This window comes from Cervus elaphus, chromosome 10 (assembly GCF_910594005.1).
Source record: "Cervus elaphus chromosome 10, mCerEla1.1, whole genome shotgun sequence".
Lineage (NCBI taxonomy): Eukaryota > Metazoa > Chordata > Mammalia > Artiodactyla > Cervidae > Cervus > Cervus elaphus.
The window spans coordinates 55,261,824-55,280,093 of NC_057824.1; the positions used below are offsets into that span (position 1 = coordinate 55,261,824).

Below are 18,270 nucleotides of genomic sequence, written 5' to 3' on the forward strand. Positions count from 1 at the left end.
CAGCATCCGCCCTGCCTGCCTAGTGCTGAGGCCTGGCCCTGCTCCCCAGGCCAAGGAGCCCAAGGCCGTCATGAAGATCGAGCATCTGAACGCCACTTTCCAGCCAGCCAAGATCGGCCACCCGCACGGCCTGCAGGTCACCTACCTGAAGGACAACAGCACCCGCAACATCTTCGTCTACCATGAGGACGGGAAGGTGGGCGCACGGCTGAGCGGTGGGGCCGGACCACCACTGTCCAAGGAGAGCCTGCCTGGCCCCGGACCACCGGCCGTGGCTGCAGTGGGAGCCGGCTGGGCCCTGCGGGGGAGGGGACCTGGGAGCCCCGCCCCAGGGCCCGGCGAGGGTGGGCCTCCGGGCAGAGCCCCAGGTCTGGCCTCAGTGGGTCACTCCGGCGAGGTCTCCGTGTGCCTGGCCGCTCTGTGGGCTGTGCGCACTGCAGTCTTCTGATGCACAGTATTTCAAAATGTTTTAAAATGTGTTCCTTTGGCCGCATGTGCCTTTGGGCTCATAGTCAAGAAGTCACTGCCAAGTCCAGTGTCATGGCCCCGTGTTCTTGTAAACTTTGCTGCTTTGAGGCTCACATTTCAGCCTTTGATTCATCTGTGGTGTGAGTTAGGGTGCAGTCTCATTCTCTGGCGTGTGGACATTGTTTTCCCAGCACCAGTTGTTTGTTCTGGCCCGTCCTGGGTTTCGTGTTTTTGTTGTTTAATTTCACTGAACTCTAGTCGCCTTAACTTTCTCACGTTCCCGTCCGCTGCGGTCTGCCACGGGGTGCGGAATAGAGCTCCCTGAGCCCAGCAGACCGGCCCTTACCCTCCTGCAAGCTCGTCTGCGGCTGCGCGGCCCAGCCTCCCCCTCGGCAACCCCAAGTCTGTGCTCTGTGAGGCTATTTCTGTTTCATGAAAGCTCGTTTCTGTCGTATTTTAGATTCCACATGTAAGTGACCTCAAATGGTATTTGTCTTTTCCTGACTTAGTGACTTTCTGGGTGCATCCACATTGCTGCAGATGGCATCCATTTCATTCTAAAATGGCTAATATTTGTGTGTGCACACAAATCTTCACCCATTCATCTGTCCATGGACACGCAGGCTGCCTGTACGTCTTCAAACGAGTCTGAGTCAGTTTTCTCTACTCCTGCTCCCAGGAGTGGGACCGCAGGATCACATGGTAGTTCTCTTGTTTTTTGAGGAACTTCCACACTGTTCTCCACGTGGCTGCACCAATTTACACTCACACCAATGAAGGTGGTTCCCTTTTCCCCACAGCCGCTCCAGCATGTGTTATTGGTAACTAACGACGGCCATTCTGGTGTCTGACGGTGCCCCACTAGTTTTGACCTGCGGTTCTCTGACCATGACTGATGTTGAACATCTTTCCCTGTGCCTGTTGGCCACCTGCATGTTTTCTTTAGAGAAATGTCTGTTTAGGTCTCCTGCCCGTTTCTGGATTGAGCTGTTTTTCTGTCGCTGAGTTGAATGAGTTTGTGGGAATTAAACCCTCATGGGCAGCACCGTTTGCAGGTATTTCCTCCCAGTCTGCAGGCTGCCTCTTCATTTTGTTCAGTTTCCTTTCCTTTCGACTTTGATTAGGTCCCACTGTTTATTTCTTTTATTTCAAGTGCCTTGGGAGACTGACCTAAGAACACTGGTGCAGTTGGTGAGAGCAGGCTCTGGGTAGGTCTATAAATAGACACGCCTCCTTCCAGGCCAACATCCAGTCATAAAAACAGCCCCATCTGAGGAAAGGCCGGCGCACAGGGGAGCTGCTCTGAGGGCCGCAGGCAGGTGGGGCTGGGGGGGACGTGGCAGGGCCCCGCGGCGTGGCCCTCACCCAGCCTCTGACCCCAGGAGATGGTGGACTGGTTCAACGCGCTCCGCGCCGCCCGCTTCCACTACCTGCAGGTGGCCTTCCCGGGGGCCAGCGACGCAGACGTGAGTGGGAGCTGCCCCTGTGACTCCAAGGGGGGATGTGTGCCCTCGTCTGGGATGGGCAGCTGGGAGCCGATTGAGGGTCACGTGGCCCCCAGAGACCCCGGCCACCAAGTGGCCTGAAGTCCCTGGAGACCACAGGGGTTTGTTCCAGGGGGCTCAGCATCACTGTGGGGAGGGGGGAGGGGAGGGACGGGAGGGGGTGGTGGCTGGCGGGGAGGGGGCAGCACGGGGAGGCTGCGGCTGGGGCAGGGTGGGGAGGCCCCTAGGCCCACGCCGCCTGGTTCCGCCCCAGCTGGTGCCAAAGCTGTCCAGGAACTACCTTCAGGAGGGCTACATGGAGAAGACGGGGCCCAAGGTGGGTCTGACCCAGCGACCTGGACGCCTGGGCCTCACAACGAGGTCCCATCCCCATCACCCGGGGCTGGGCGGGACAGGGTAGGGGATAAACGGTGCCAGCAACCCCCCCCCGTGTGTGTTGTGAGCGTGGGCTCCACTGACCCGCGCTCCTGCGGCTCTGGGTCCGGCCTGGTCAGCTCCGAGCCCTGCCTCCTGCCCCTGTGCACCCGGGGTCTCCGCCGCAGGGGTGCGGAGGGCAGGCACGGGGCCCCTGGGGAGGCAGCGCCTCCGGCCGACCTGTGCCCTCACCCCCCAGCAGACAGAAGGCTTCCGCAAGCGCTGGTTCACCATGGACGACCGCAGGCTCATGTACTTCAAGGACCCGCTGGTAAGGCCAGACGCGGCCCCTGAGGTGTGGCTGTGCCCTTCCGTCACTGCAAGGCAGACGGGCCCGGGTGGTCTGCTGGGTGAAGGGCCGGGCCAGGCCGAGCGCCGCATGCAGCTGAGTGACTCAGGCGGGCGCAGCCGCCCCGTGCAGCCCACCCGGTTCTCCCCCAGGATGCCTTCGCCCGCGGGGAAGTCTTCATCGGCAGCAGAGAGAGCGGCTACACGGTGCTGGACGGACTCCCACCATCCACCCAGGGCCATCACTGGCCTCACGGGATCACCATCGTCACGCCAGAGCGCCGGTTTCTGCTGGCCTGCGAGACGGAGTCGGAGCAGCGGGCGTGGATGGAGGCGCTCCGGAAGGTGGTGGACAGGCCCATGCTGCCCCAGGAGTACGCAGGTGAGGCGGGCGGGCTGGCGGAGGGGGAGCCCCGCGGCCCCACGTGGCCGTGACCCGGCAGGGCCCTGTCCTTTCGCAGTGGAAGCCCACTTCAAGCACAAGCCCTAGTACGAGAAGGTCCCGGAGGCCCGAGGGCTCTGGACTGCCTGGATGTGGCCGTCGCGGCCAGCAGGGCCTGAGCTTCAGCCACGAGCACCCGTGTCTCTGGAACCTCAACGTGGGCTGGCCCAGCCTGACCCTGCCACGCTGCTGCCCACCCCCCATGGGACGCCCACAGACCCCCCCCCCCCCACCAACCTCTGCCCGCCGGAGCCCCGTTCCTCTGAGGACCACCCCCCAGCTGCCACTGCCCACCTGAGCGGGAACCCCCCACCCGGAAGCTGGGCTGTGGGGACAGAGGGCCGGCCTGCATGTCCCCCTCCCAACACGTATTTATTGAAACCCGCTGTGTCTGTCGTGGGGTCCTGGGGGCAGGAGTGGCAGACGTGGACCCCAGCCTCAGTGAACTGACCCGCACCGACGTGTGGGTCTGGGGAGTCGGGCCCCCACGGTGGGAGCCCCAGGGCCTCGAGCCTCAGGCCTGGCTGCCCCTGGGCGCCTACCATGTCAGCTTGGGACTCTGCGCTGACCGTGACCCCCCGTCTCTGCCCGCCCTCACTGTCTCTGACCCCTCGGAGGATGGAGCCTGGGCCCAGCTCACGTCTGTAGCCCAGCAAGCTGCTGGCCAGTGGTAACCGCCCCCAAGCCTCCCCGTGTGCCCGGGCAGGGGGACAGGGCGTGGTGGAGTGGGACGTGTGTGGGGGTCACCCGCTAGGTCATACGGGTGCTGTCCTGTGTGGCCACGACACGCTCCAAGGGGACCTGGACCAGCTGCTGGGACCGAGAGGGTGGGCGCCAGGCCTGGCCTGGCCGGTGGGCCCACAGCCAGAGATGGGGCCAGGCGCCCTCCTGTGAGCCCGTCTCCCCTCGCACCTGCGCGAGCACCTACAGTGCAGACCCGTCACAAACCCGCACCCTGGGCGGGGGCTGCAGGCTCCAGCGGGGACCACAAGCCCCCCACGCCCCCCACTGGGGCCACCGCCAGGGCTTGCCAGGTCAGGGGTCACCAAGATGGCTGCGCTAGGTGAGGACCACTGTGAGGTCACCCAGGGCCAGAGCCCCAGACACCCTGCCCCTGGCGCCTCCTCCAGCCCAGGTCCCGGGGAGCCCAGGTCCTCGACTTCCAGAGCAAGCAGGAGGGCTCGCCCAGGGTCCCCACACCTTCCCGACCACGCAGGGCTGCCCAGCACGCAGCCTCGTGGACTCAGCCTCGGGCCCTGGGTCGCGGCGGCCCGCTCTGTGTCAGCGGGGGCTCTGCACACTCGTGTCTGTGTGTGCACACCCACGTGCTCTGCCAGAAGGCTGCATGACAGCCCAGCAGGGAGGATTTCTCAGAAAAAGCAGAACCCACACGGGGGGGCGGGAGCCAGAGGCGCAGAGCCTGCGTGCAGACATCACAGCACGTCCTGCTCGATGAGACCAGGGCTCAGGGCACCCAGCCCCACCGGCCGCTCGCGGGGCCGGGGGCCTCACCTGTCTGCAGATTTAGATACGACACTGTTCATACCTAAACCCCTGACACTCTCCCAACACGGGCCACCTGGTGCCACCCACCAAGGATGCAGTCCAGACAGCTGGAGAAACACTGGCCCCGGCGCCCGCGGGCCTCCCGGGGTGTCCGGCCGCTGCTCCCTGCCCACACCCGGCCCCAGGAGCTCCCTCAGAAAGGACCACTGCTGCTGAGCCCAGTATAAAGGATTTATTTAAACTCAACAATGAACACAAACCTTCCTTTAAATTCCATTTTTACAGTAAATAAAATTGTGTACTGCGTTCCTTCCCATGCATGATCACTGGGTATTAATCTACAACTCTTATTATAATTGTGAAAAAATAAAGTGTTTCCCCTTTTGTAACCGTCCCGGGCATCTGGTGCAGCGTCAGTGACGGACAGGCCTGCTCGTCCCAGGCTGCTCACCTGGGTAAACCTGAACCGTCAGGTCAAGGCCTCAATCACCCAGTGACGGTAACACTGCCCCACGGAGCTGGGGGTCCCGCAGCCTCCTGACGAGACCCGCTCTGGTGGCTGGGCGCTCAGCCGCCCAGCTGTTCCCAGGACATGGTGGCCAGGCCCCCCGCCCCGCCGAGCCCTCCCCAAGCAAACCAGACACAAGGGCCGGGAGGAGGCGCCGCAGGGCCTGTGCTTTATTGGGGTCATCAAGGTACACGGCCACGGCCCGGGCCCGGGACACCCAACACACGGCCACAGGGCCCTGGCCAAAGCCCGGGGCCGCGGTCTGGACTCGCGCTGGGAGCCACCCCGCCACGGTCCCGGCCGAGTCTGCAGGTCTGCGGGCGTCAGTCGAGCTCAATGGGGCTGCTGTCGTCCTGACTGTCCTCACCCTCCTGCTCCGAGGAGCCCATGAGGCTGCTCAGAAGGTTCCCTGGAAGGAGGCGCACGGCATCGTCAGCCCAGGGCCGGGCCCCGCAGCAGCCCCTGCCCCAGAGACGCCCTCCTCACACCCAGGTGTCCTGCTGGGGTTGTGGGGCGGGGGGTGGCAGCAGTGCCCATCAAGGGGACCCACGTGGCCACCAGCACAGGCCTGGGGTCACAGGTGACTGGGGTCACAGGTTTTCCCTGCAGTGACGGCTCTAAAGCCACAGGTAACGACACTAACTGCTGTCACCTGTGGGCCTTGTTGGGCCAGACACTTCTTTTTACCTAATTTTTATCCAAAGAACCACTTCTCCATCAATACCAGAGCTGAGTTTATAAAGTGCCTGAAACCAACCCACACGGGAACAAGGAGGCAAGGGCGTGTGGTGCCCCCGGCCGCGCCCAGCCCACTGCGGCACTCTGGGACCCAGGACAAGCTCTGCGGGGAAAGCAGGGCTGCTGCTGAGGCCCTAGGCGTGGGGGTGCTGGACGGGGCCCCCGAGCTGAGTGGCCACAGTGAGAGCCTAGGAAAGGGGAGCAGCCCCCACCTCGCCACAGACTCCGCCTACAGGTCAAGTCCAACTTGTATCTAAGGGGAAACAGCTTCTCAAATGATCCAGGAGACAGGAAGAGCTTCCCCTGCGGCAGCACCGTTTGACGACGCTCACCCCAGCCTCCCTGCAGAGCCCCATGGGGCAGGCTCGCCAGCGATGGCCTATCGGGCAGGGGACGCTCCGAGGGATTCGCTCTCCCAGGCCTGCGGCCCTGAGGCCCACGGCAGCTCCAGAGCGAAGGACAGGGGCTGTGGGTTCGTGGAGAAGGGGCTGTCTGCGTGTCTGTGAAGTTCCCCCCAAGGAAGCTAAGACGACAGGCTGCCTGGCCTGCACTTCCCCCGGGGACAGTGGTGGGGCCTGGCACATCTGGACTCTGCGAGACACGTTTTATCTACTCAAAAGTAAACCTGAAGCATTAAAGATGTCAAAACCCACGTCTGAGTGCAGGACTCTGCTGGTTGGCAGCTCAACTGGGAGTCGGGAGTCGAGACGGAGGCAGCACAGACAGCGGGGCAGGATGGGGAGAGGCCCGGCCCCGAGAGGCAGCGTCAGGGCCTGCACCAGCCAACGCCGGAGACACACACTCCTGACAGGCTCCAGGGTCAGGAGACTGACTCTGGAATCAGGCTCCAGCAAAGAAAATCCCAGAACCTCACGGCTTCACTGGTGAAACTGCTGAACTAGGACCACTCGTCCTTCAAATGCCAGAGCCAAAAGACACTACAATGAAAGAAAGCTACAAACCAATATTCTTTATGAACACTGATGCAAAATCCTCAACAAAACACTAGCAAACCAAATTCAGCAGCATGGTGAAAGACTCAGACCCCACGACCAAGTGGGATCTGCTCCTGGAACGGAAGGATGGCTCAACATGTGAAAATCAGTCAACATGATACACCACAACAGATGAAGGAAAACACCAATGATCATCAAGTGATACACATAAAGCACTTGACAAAGTCAACACTTCCATGAAAACACTGAGAAAGGAAACCATCTCTCACCACGATGTGATAAAAGCCATATATGAACCCACAGCAAACATCACAGCAGGGACAGACTCAAAGCTCTTGCCCTGAGACCAGGCACAGAGCAAGGATGGCTCCCACGACTTCTGCCCAACGTGCTACAGGCGACCCTGAACAGCACCGGGCGCACTGCCCGGCCCTCACGTGCACATTTGCTCTCCATGCTCACAGTAAAGCACCACCGGGTCTGCAGCCGCTGAGCCCACGGACAGCGGGCCAGCTCTGAGTTACGCACCAGCTTTCGACCGCTCAGGGGGTCAGCACCCCAACCTCTCCACATTGTTCAAGGGTCAACTGAACTTGAAGTTCTGGCCAGAGCAATTAGGCAAGAAAATAAAAGGATTACAAATTGAAAAGAAGTAAAATTATCTGTCTGCAAGTGGTATAATTTTACATGTAAAAATTTCCAAAGAGTACAAAATAAACAGAAACAATTCTATTTACAATCGCGTCAAAAAGAATAAAACAGTAACTAGCTGAACCAAGAAGGTGAAAGATTTCACAATGAAAAGTATAAAACATTTCTGAAAGACACGTTAAGTGAAGACACATCCCATATTCCTAGACAAAAAGACTTAATATTGTTAAAATGTCAATACTACCTAAAGCCGTCAACAGACTGAATGAAATCTCAAATCCCCAAAACATTTTTTGCAGAAATAGAAAAACCCATCCTAAATTTCATATGTACTCACAAGGGACTCAAATAGCCAAAACAATCTACTCTCAAGGCTCTTTGACTGAAAGAGCCAAAACAATCTTGAACAAAACTGAAGTATCACACTTTTTCATTTAAAAACTTACTACAAAGCTACAGTCATCAAGGTTGGGCTTCCCAGGTGGCGCTAGTGGTAAAGAACCTGCCTGCCAATGTAGGAGACGCAGGTTCGATCCCTGGGTCAGGAAGATCCCTGGAGAAGGAAATGGAAACCCACTCCAGTGTTCTTGCCTGCAGAATCCCACTGACAGAGGAGCCTGGCAGGCAACAAACAGTCTATTGGGGTGCAAAGAGACAGACACGATTTAGTAACTAAACAATACAGTTGTCAAAACAGTGTGGTCCGAGCATAAAGGCATACCTCAACCAGTGGAAAAGAGAACCCAGAAAAGAACCCTTGGATATGTGGTAAAAGATTTTTGACAAGCGGTGTATGCCCACTTGATGGGGAAAGGGTAGTCCTTCCAACACGTGCTGTTGGGAAAACTGGAAATCCACACGCCAGACAACACAGCCGGACACTTACGTAAGTAAACCACCAGAGAAAAGACCACCTCAAAGGGATCCAGGACCCACATGAAGGCCTAAACACAACTCTTAAAAGAAACCACAGGGCAAAAGCTTTGTGACACTGAACTTGGAAATGACACCAAAGGCACAAGCGAGAAAAAAAAGTGGACAAACAGAATGAAAGTTTTAACATCTGCGCATCGGAAGACGTGCCAGGGGTTCATGCTGACGTGTGCCAGACACCAATACAGTATTGTAACGCTGTTATCCTCCAATTCAGAACTAAAAAAAAACACTCCAGGGAATAACACGGTGATGAGGGAGAGGAGGCAAGAACAGGCGGGACAGTGGGTTTTCAGGGCAGCAGGAGAGTAATGGTGTGTATGTGTCCAGACTCAGAACACAGACGCCAGAGTGACCCTGATGTACTCGGCTCTAGGTGATGAGGCTCTGATGTACTCAGATGTACTCAGATGATGAGACCCTGATGTACTCAGCTCTGGGTCATGAGGTCCTATCAGAGCAGGCGCATCATGACAGGTATACCCGCTGGTGGGGGGGGAGGCTGTGCCTGGGTGGGGAGGAAACCTTTGTACCTTCCTCTTAATCTTGCTTGGACGTAAAACTGCTTAAATGCTTTAAAAAAAAAAAAGCCAATCCACAGAATGGGAAAAGACACTTGCAAATCATGTATCTGGTAAGGAAAATACCCAGTATAGAGTATATATACATACTCTATAGGTATATAGAGTACCCAGTATAAAGAACTTGTACACCAACCAACCTGATTCAAAACCAGGGAAATGACATGAACAGACCTTCACAAATGGCCGACAAGCACACGGAAGAAACACAAGGTGCTCAGGCACTAAGAAAACACAAACCAGCACCGTCACAGCAGGCCCAGCGCCCACACACTCGGTCAGCTGCCGTCAACAAACGAACAGCAAGTGCTGCCGGGACGCGGAGGTCCCGGACCCGCAGCCCCACCAGCGGCTGTGCAGAACACAACGGCCGCTGTGGGAGGAGGGTGTGTGCTCAGAAATGACACAGATCCAGCAACTCTGCTTCTGGGTGTCCCAGAAGGACGGACAGCAAGACCTCACAGAGATTACTTGCACACCCACGTTCACAGCGGGCAAAGGGGAAGAACTCACGCACCTACTGGTGACTGAACAGATAAACAAGATGTGATCCATCGCATGATGGGACACACATCACCTCAAAAAGGAAGATCACGGCAGCAGCCGCAGCCAGCACAGCACAGACACTGGCTCGATCACACGAGCTGCCTGGAGGAGGCAGGGTCACAAGGACCGGCGGGGGGCTGGAGCTTGGGCGGGGGACAGTGTCGGCGTGGGACGCTGCCCGGGACAGCCGTCCACGGAAGGGCAGCCGCATGGCATGCGGCACGTGATGTGTGCTTCACCACAACACACACCTGGCTTTGACTCTGTGGCCAACAGACAGGAGCCCAGGGGAGAGTACTCATCGGGGGCAACAGGCCCTCAGCTCCACCAGGGTGGGGCCGGGGGGCGATGAGCCAGCAACCCTCCTGCCAGCATCGGGCACGCTCCAGCCCGGACACGCCCTGTGCTCTGAGATGCACCCACAGGCCCCCACCCGGGAGCCCCCTCACCTAGCAAGCCTCCGTAGGATGACGTCTGCTTGGGTGGAACACCGAAGAAGAGCTGTCCTATCCTGTCGAGGTACTGGGGGAGGCAGACACTGAGCCAGGGCCACGCCAGCAGCTTCTCCCCACCCCCCTCCCCCAGCTTCTCCCCACTCCTCCCCCTCCCCCTTCTCCCCCTCCCCCAGCTTCTCCCCACCCCTCCCCCAGCTCCTCCCCTCCCCCTTCTCCCCCTCCCCCCTCCCCCCGCCCCGCCCCGCCCCGCCCCGCACCTCGTTGTACATGGGGTCCCGACGCAGGGCCGGCTGGTACTGCTCACACAGCACTGTGAACACCGTGAGCTTCCCCCTGGAACAGGAGCGGCAGCACACTGCAGCCACGCGGGGCCACGGGCACAGAGAGAAGCCACATGCCTCCACACACACACCTCTGCACGCCTCCAGTGACTTCACACACAGCCACACGCCTCCACGCACGCACTCACCCCTCCACGGCCAGCAGCAGAAACCAGATGAAGTTGAGCAGGGGCTGCACGAAAGGAGGCCCGCTCTCGATGGACGGGTGTTTCTGTGTGTACGTCGTGAACACCACCGATGCGCTGCTTTTGTTTTTCAAACAGAGAAACCTGGAAATAAGAAACTTCCCAGTCAGTGGGTGCACCCAGCCACAGGAGGAGGAGCCGGGGGGGCCCCAACCCCGCCCCGCCCACCAAAGGTGCCTGCCAGGCCCTTCGCAAGCGAGCGCAGGGAGTCGGGGCTGACAGTGTGGGGACTGACTCCAGGGGGCGCACGGGCAAGGGCAGCAGAGCCGCGCACAGCGGCTCCTGAGCCCGGCGCCTGTCTGCACCCCCAGCGAGCAGACGTGCTGGATGCTGCCCAGCACCGCTCTCCTTCCTGTGGAGGACGTGTCTGCGGCCAGACTTCAGTGCGGTGGGGGCCCACGACACAGCCAGATGGACAGGGAAGGGGGGAGGCTGGAGGAGATGTTGGCACCACGTGCAAAGCTGGGGTCAGGGCGCTCTGGACGGTGAACAGGTTTTCTCGGAGTCACAGATTCAGCAGCAAGTGGTGCTGATGGGGCTCTGAAGCTCCCTGTCCAACTCACATGAGACACAGCCTGGCCCGAGGCCTGGCCACCAGATCTAAGTCCTCTCTGGGAAGGCTAATCTCATTCACAACAGCGGTGTGTCTGCTGGGGTCTGGGCCCCAGTCACCTCACGTGAGCTCCCCACCACGTGGGCCTGACACGGTGCTCACGCCTCCAACGACTCTGCTGTACCGCACTGTTCTTAAAACAAATTGTCCAAAGAACACAAAAGATCAAGACTCAACTGGGACAAAAGAGCAGAGACACAGAGCTAGGTGGGAAGCTGGCAGGTGACACCCATCACTGTGTCTGGAAACATCAAACGTCTGGGAAGACAAGCCGCCTTTGAGCAAAACCCGTGTCATACGGACACGTCACATCCCAGGGTGGTGCTGAAAAGCCAGTAAATGTGTGTGTCCCACCGAAAAAGTACTTCCCTCCCAACTAGACGTGATGGATAAACGGGAAAACAAAATTGATGGCAACAAAAAAATAACTTAAAGCATAAAAAGTACTTCCACTGTCAACAGAAGCATCACAAGTTGATCTAAGGGAGGGCAGGTCTGGAGCCCCCAGGGGCAGCAGCAAAGTCATGCTTGCGGACGCGAGCTGCGTGTGGGATGCCACGTGGCTTCAGGCCAGAGGCCGCCCTCAGACCCCGGGAGACCACACACGAGGGCAGGGCGGCACGCGGGTACCTACTGGAGCACGGCCTGAGCCACAAACATGTCCACCTCGCTGCGGAAGCCGCGGGCCGTGGAGTACTCCACCAGCATGTTGGCGCAGCCCTCGCCGTCGCGCGAGTGCAGGAAGTGGTAGCGCGACTCGCAGTAGTTCTGTTCTGCGGGCAGAGCGCGGGGGGGGCCGTGAGCGCTGTGAGCACAGGGCCCCGCGGCGGCGGCACAGAGCCGCCGGGGGTGGGCCCGTGGGGCGGCTGGGAGTGAGTCGGGAAGGCAGAACCCGAGGCGCCCAGGAGCGGGCCACACGGGACGGAGCCCAGGGGCCCTCTGTCCGCGTCTGCCACCCTGACGAGGAGCCAGGATTGGACGCGGGCTCTTTGGGGACCAGCCGTCCTCTGCTGCTCGGCTCTTCTGAGCCTCTGACTACACTGGCTACTATCCTCTGGGTGGGTGACCCCAGCCCCCACCTGCCCAGTTTCAGTAGAGGACTGGAGCCGTGAAGGGCCCCTCCTCAGATACGTAGGCCCCCCGTCCCCCCATCCCACCTTCCAGCCAGCGGCTCCCACCCAGAGCCACTCAGCTCCTACCCCAGACACTGGGATGTCTGGAGCTACTGTTGGCCATCACAGTTGGGGGAGCTGATGGCACCCAACCCCAACCCTAGACCACCCAGGAGCTACAGAGCAGGCGGGACGCCCAGGGTCAGTGGCGCAGAGGCCGAAGCCCAGCTACAGGGCAGGGACCCTAGGTCCCGCTCACCCACCACACTAGGCCCCCCTCCTCCAGGGGAGACTCCATGGCTCCGGGTTAAGCCTTCCCCACCCCCCAACCCCAGGTCACGGCCAGCTCCTGGCTGCCTCCAACACAGAGCTAGTTCTGGGGTCTCCTCAGTCTCCTCTCCCTCCAACCCTAAGCGGTTTCACAGCCTCCAGGTGAGAGAAGAAACCTGGCAAGTCTCCAGCACCCTCCAGCTCCTGGCAGGCCCTTGCGCAGGACGTGGGGACCCTGCCGCACACCCCCCAGGAGGTCGCCCATCGCAGGGGGGGCCTGCAAGCACCCCTCAGCACAGCTTCTCGTGTGCACAGCCTCCCGCCGACCTCACCCACTGTCTGTGCCTGAGACCCTTACAACGCCTGCCCCGATCTTCAAATCCTTCATATACGCGTACCAGAGCTGCACAGCTCCCAACTGCAACAAGGCCTCCGTGCAGGCGCTGGCCACACAACCCAGGCTCCGCAGACACGGGTAGGCCGGGCACGCAGGGAGACAAGGCAGCGCAGAGGGGCCTGCCAGCCCAGCCAACCCGCGGGCAGAGCCCGGCCCGCGTGTCCACAGCAAAGTGGCCTCTGGCCGAGGCCTTCTGAACCGCCACAGGCTGGGGCAAACGAGGCCACCGGTTGGTGCGGTCTGACGGCACCTGCCCGTGGCCGCCATGCGTCCACCCGGCCCCGAGGACTGCCGCCGCGCTGATGGGGCGGCGACGCTCAGGCCACACCGGCCCTTGGTGATGCCCGCCCCGGCCGCGATCACCCGTCTAGAAGAGAGTGGTGAGTGCGGACGGGTGGGTGGCGGTGGCGGACGCAGGGCCCAGCGCCTGCGGCCTCCTCGGGGCTGCCCACCGGGCCCGCCTACCTTTCCACAGGGTGAGGGCCAGCAGCTGGTGGAGCCGGGGGTGGCCCAGCTTCCCTGACCCGCCGCTGGACCACTTGAGGGCTCGAGACACGAACGCCACTCGCTCCGGGGAGTTGGGGTCCATCAGGCTGAACAGCTTGGCCAAACTTTCTGCAAACGACAGCACACAGGCCTGACCCGGAGGCACGCGCGCCGCTTCGGCTTTGTACCGGCGTCTCAAACAAGTGAAAACCTGCCGCTTCAGGGTGCAAAAGCGAAGCAGCGCTGGAATGGTGGTGGGTTCCAGACCCAGGTGGCCACCAGACCGCCTGCCCTCACCAGGCGCCTCCCCAGCAGGGCCCGCGAGGGGCGCAGGCGGGCGGGAAATGGGCTGCGGATACCTGGCGCCCCCCCGCGGTGTCCGTGCAGGCGTGAGTACGTGAGCACGTGAATGCGTGCGAGAGTGCATGTGTGAGTACATGAACACATGCATGCAGGCGTGCGTGCATAAGCGCGTGCGTCTGCGCACGCACGGTGGGGCTTGCGCCGCCTCACCCAGCAGTTCGTCGGCCACCTCGACCTCCGCCTTCTCCAGCGACTCCAGGACGAGCATGGACAGGTCAGCGGCGCTGTTTTGCTGTAAAGTGTTAAGAGAGATTGGTCAGTGAGAAGAGAGGCTCCTGCCAGTTTTCAAAAGGCAGGGAAGCTGGCCGGTGGCTCTGGCTGCCAGTTAAAAACCAGTGACCAACCGCACCTAAGAAACAGCTCCGAGCACCGAGGGGGGACATGGGCGCGCCAGAGCCGCCCTCCAGACCTCTCCCCGGCTGCTCTCGGTCATGCTGACAGCTCACCTGGCCGTGGCTGAAGAACAGCAGGGCTCCGGAGCACATGAGTTCGCGGGCCTCTGCGTGCTTGCTCTGGGCCATGTACCTGCGGGAGAGAGGGCGGGCCGTCAGGTCCCGCCGCACAGGCCTGCTAAGCTCGGCCACCCACCCCCGTCTGGTGACAGTGACAGGTGACAGGGTGCAGGCACCCTCTCCGACAAAGCAGTACCTCCCTGGGGAAGGGCAGGGGTCTCAGCAGCGGGACCAGAGAGGGGCTGGGGGCCACTTCCAGCTGCAAGCACAGGTCTGACCGTGCAAAAGGCAGGGAGAACCTGGCCAGGGCCACGCGTCGGGGCCGATGGGCTGCTAGGCCGTCCCCTCCGCCCTGAGTGCTTTCCACCGGGAGCACGTCTCACTGGGAACAGGAGTTGGAAAAAGCTGGCTTCCCAACTGCAGACGGACAGGAACCTGATGGGCAACGAGGTGCACACAGAATAGAAAGGATGCTTCCTCCACAACAAGTGAGACAGAGATCCGGGGGTGGGACCGGGACTGAGCTGAGCGCAGGACACCAAGTCCACTGGCCACATGTCCTCTCAGGGACAAACAGGCAGGAAACCTGTCCAGCCGGTCAGACCTGCGTCCTGGCCCAGACAAGCCGAGTCAGAGATGTGAGAAGTATGCGGCCAGCAGGCGTGCAGGAGAGGAGACACGGGAGCCCTGCTGCCCTCCGGCTCAGGCCAGGGCCAACCACAGAAAAGGGCTTTTCTGCACCCAGCTCGGGAGCAGCGGCCTCAGCCTCAGCACGCAGGGTGGGACCAGGAGGAGAAACCCACCGCCTGAGAAGCACCCAAGGCACCTGCGGGCATGGGCCGGGCATGGACACGACGCAGGGCTTCTGGAAAAGCAAGCCCGTGCGCGGCCACTGGCAGAGACGCTCACACAGCGGGCTCTGCTCCAGGGACACGACAGGCTCCGGATCCTCCCCCTGAAGCACAGCTAGAGATAAGCTCCTAAAAAGCCAGGGAGGGACGGGAGGCCTGAGAGGCAGACAGGCCGCATTCCTGGGGCAGCAGCTCCAGTTCCCAGTGACCACAGCCACACAGTCCTGGGCAGCCCTGCCCGTGGGAGAACCGCCAGCACCTTGGGTCTGGAGCCGCCTGCTGCTGGAAACCCCACAGCAGTGACAGGTGCCCCAAAGCCCAACGCGCTTTCTGGACGCCGCAGAGGGACACGTCTGACCCCGCCTGTCCCGGCAGAGAGGAGGCCAAAGAGACAAGGGGGTGCCCATGGCACCTGAGACAGAGCTCAGCCTTCCTTGGAACCAGCAGCTCCCGCCCTCCTCGTGCAGCACACCCCCCGTATATCCAACCTCCTGGGCTACCCAATTCCTCTCCCCCTCCTCAGGCTGCTGGGGGACACAGTGTAAGTGAATTAAAATAGCACAGATTGGTCAATTTATCCAACAGGTGAATGGATAAGATGTGGTCCACCCATACAACGTAATACCACTCAATAATTAACTAGTGACACATGTAAGGGTGAATCTTCAAATGATCATGCTAAGGAAATTTGAAAAGTCAGATAAAAACAGGACATACTATATTATGCTACTTACATAAAATTCCAGAAAATGCAAACCCATGTATTCTAACAGAAATCAGTGGATGCCTGGGGGCAAGGGGTGAAAAACTCATTATAAAGGCAGAAGAGAAAGCTTTGGGGCATGAGGGGTACTTTCAGTACTTTGGTGAAATTTCTTGGGTGAATACGTATGTCAAAACCCATCAAACTGTACACTTATGTAAATGCTTAAAGCACTTATGGCACCCTGCAGGCCGACTGAGCTGGGCCCTCTAGACAGCCACTAGTGCCACCTTGCTTGGGTCCACAGCTGACCATTTACTTCTCAGGAGTCCTGAACTCCTGTAGGAGCCCCTCAAAGACCAAAGAGGAAGCCAAGACTTGGAGAAGAGGTTCAGCAAGTTGTCCTGGGTTACAGGTCACTGAGCAGAGAGGAAATATGAACCCGAGTCAAGGCAGGTCTGGTGGTCACCACAAGCGCACTTCGGGCCCAGGGAGGCCTCTTCAAAGCTAATCAACAATCACGTTCCTAGTACAGCAGCGACTGCAGAACTGGCTCAAAACAAGGAACGCTGTGTTTATTTTTGGGACGATCCAGTTTTGCTGATTAATCACTGGGGCAAATATTTATATACAATTCCCTGAGAACAGCAAGCACCGGACAAATCTCAAGTGCTACAAAGCTCCCATCCTACAGATCTGATTAGCTGAGCAGAAAGCTCCGCGTTAGAGACTTTAAACCTGCTTACACCTTTGGCTCATCCCCTGAAGGACAATTAACTCCCTCCTACCTGGTCCTCTGGGCCACCGAGCCGAAACACGATCTGAGGCAGACGCACTACGTCCCAACCAACCTACAACCAAAGCAGAAAGTACTACCAGAGTTCCCAAGACCCTGTTTCAACTTGCTGTTAAAAGAAAACATTTATATCTAGGCCTAAATGGTGTAAGGCAGACCTGACTGCCCATAAACATCACAGCAAAATATCTGCCGTCCTGCGACAGTTTAGGGAAAAAAACTACGCAGATCAGATTAAATCCTCCAAAATTATCTTTAAATGCTAACAAATGGCCCAAATGTTTTCTGGCAAGAAACCTGAAGGCTGATTGCATTTGTGTAATATACAGGGACGCCTGACGCACGTAGGCACAACTAAGAAACTACATTAGCTTGTAGTGACAGCAGAAACGGTGTGACACACTGTAGTCCAGAACAAAACTGAGCTAGGCAGTGCCCTGAGAGCTCCGAAGGCCACACTAAGACGACATCTTATTTAATCCAATATATCCACGCGGCGCTTCACCGTGCCATCAGTACTTCCTGAAGTTACCTGACATTTTCTCTGCGCTGAGTCTTTGAAGGCCGAGTTTTTACACTCACAGCCCATCCTGTGAGGGACTCACATTCCAGAAGCTCAACTGCCGCACGTGGCCAGCGAGCCGCACAGGTACAACAAAAATACTGGCTTTATGGAAACAGCCGATTTAGTAACAAAACAAGGTGAGCAAGGGCGACACAGAAAGAGAAGCAATATGTTTACAGCCTCGCGGCCGGACCGGGAGGGAGAAGAATCGTGGGACTCCGAGCGAGGGTTTCAAACTCAACGGCGCTCAGGGCGGGGGGGGGGAGGGCGGCCGGGCCAGGGTCCGGAACCCGGGCCGTCTGCATTCTCGGTCAGGGTTTCGGGTTGGGTCTGGGGTCTCGGCCGGGGGTTTGGGTGGGAGCACGGGTCGGGGATCCAGCCTCGGCCGGGGCTCTGTGTCGGGCTCTGGAATCCGCGGGCCCGGTTCGGGGCCCCGGGGGTGGGTGAGGGGCCGCGGTGTCTCTCCCCAGCCTGCAGCCCGCCCCCGGGCGCCTCACCGCCGCCCGCTCCCACCGCCCAGGCGACGGGCAGTGGCGCGGGCCAATGGCGGCGCGGGGCGGCGCGGCGCGGCCAATGGGGGGCGGCCGGGGGCGGGGCGCCGGCCTCCGCGGCCGGGCGGAAAGCCCTGGAAGGCGGCGGCCGCGGCGCAGCGACTACCTGAAGAAGAGGGTCCGGTACATCTGGTGCGCCTCGTAGTAGTCGCCCTTCTCGACGCTGGCCCGCAGCTTGCCCTCCACGCGCTGGACGCCGCCGCGGTTGCGGGCGCCGTTCCGGGCGCTCTCCTGTTCGGCCATCGCCGCCGCCGCCGCCATCGGGCCGGCGCTCCGCGCAGGGTTGACGCTGTCGTAGGCGCGGTCGGCAGCGCCTCTCGGCTTCCGTCCCGGCGGCCTCCGGATGCCCTCTACGGTGGCCCGCGAGGAGCCGCGCGCTGCCGGGGAGGCGGGGCGCGGGCGGGCACGTGACCGCGGGGCGGGGCGCGGGGATGGCGGGGGTCCACGGACGACGCCGCGGGGCGGGGCGGCGCCACAATGGCGGCGGCGCCGCATGCGCCGTCTGTCCCCGGTTGCGCCGGGAGGGCGCGCCCCGCCGTGACTGCGGCCGCTGAGACACCGAGGCTTTCCCGGGAAGAGCGTGCTCCCAGCCCT

The 18,270-nt window shown here is 60.3% G+C and overlaps 2 protein-coding genes across 4 annotated transcripts in view; one reads left to right on the forward strand and one right to left on the reverse strand.

Annotated features, from left to right (window-relative positions):
- Positions 1–4,939, forward strand: part of ADAP1 (ArfGAP with dual PH domains 1) — a 38,886-nt gene extending 33,947 nt beyond the window's left edge. The window contains exons 6-11 of one of the 2 annotated variants that reach the window (XM_043915506.1): positions 50–196; positions 1,851–1,934; positions 2,227–2,289; positions 2,590–2,658; positions 2,829–3,057; positions 3,137–4,939. In XM_043915506.1, coding sequence (XP_043771441.1) covers positions 50–196; positions 1,851–1,934; positions 2,227–2,289; positions 2,590–2,658; positions 2,829–3,057; positions 3,137–3,165 — 621 coding nt within the window. In that variant the 3' untranslated portion in view covers positions 3,166–4,939. Of the gene's footprint in view, positions 1–49; positions 197–1,850; positions 1,935–2,226; positions 2,290–2,586; positions 2,659–2,828; positions 3,058–3,136 lie in introns of both variants that reach the window. The other variant, XM_043915505.1, reaches the window with a different exon arrangement.
- On the reverse strand, positions 4,841–18,072 carry GET4 (guided entry of tail-anchored proteins factor 4). 2 transcript variants are annotated; one of them, XM_043915501.1, is made up of 9 exons: positions 17,783–18,072; positions 14,205–14,283; positions 13,909–13,990; positions 13,375–13,524; positions 11,765–11,903; positions 10,461–10,601; positions 10,249–10,324; positions 9,986–10,058; positions 4,841–5,540 (listed from the first exon to the last, which is right to left on the reverse strand). In XM_043915501.1, exons 1-9 carry the CDS (start codon positions 17,935–17,937, stop codon positions 5,455–5,457), a joined length of 981 nt encoding a protein of 326 aa, XP_043771436.1. In that variant the 5' UTR covers positions 17,938–18,072; the 3' UTR covers positions 4,841–5,454. The 2 variants fall into 2 exon arrangements, with proteins under 2 accessions (XP_043771436.1, XP_043771437.1); XM_043915502.1 differs by lacking the exon at positions 17,783–18,072 and adding an exon at positions 17,093–17,628.
- Positions 18,073–18,270: the final 198 nt, after the last annotated feature.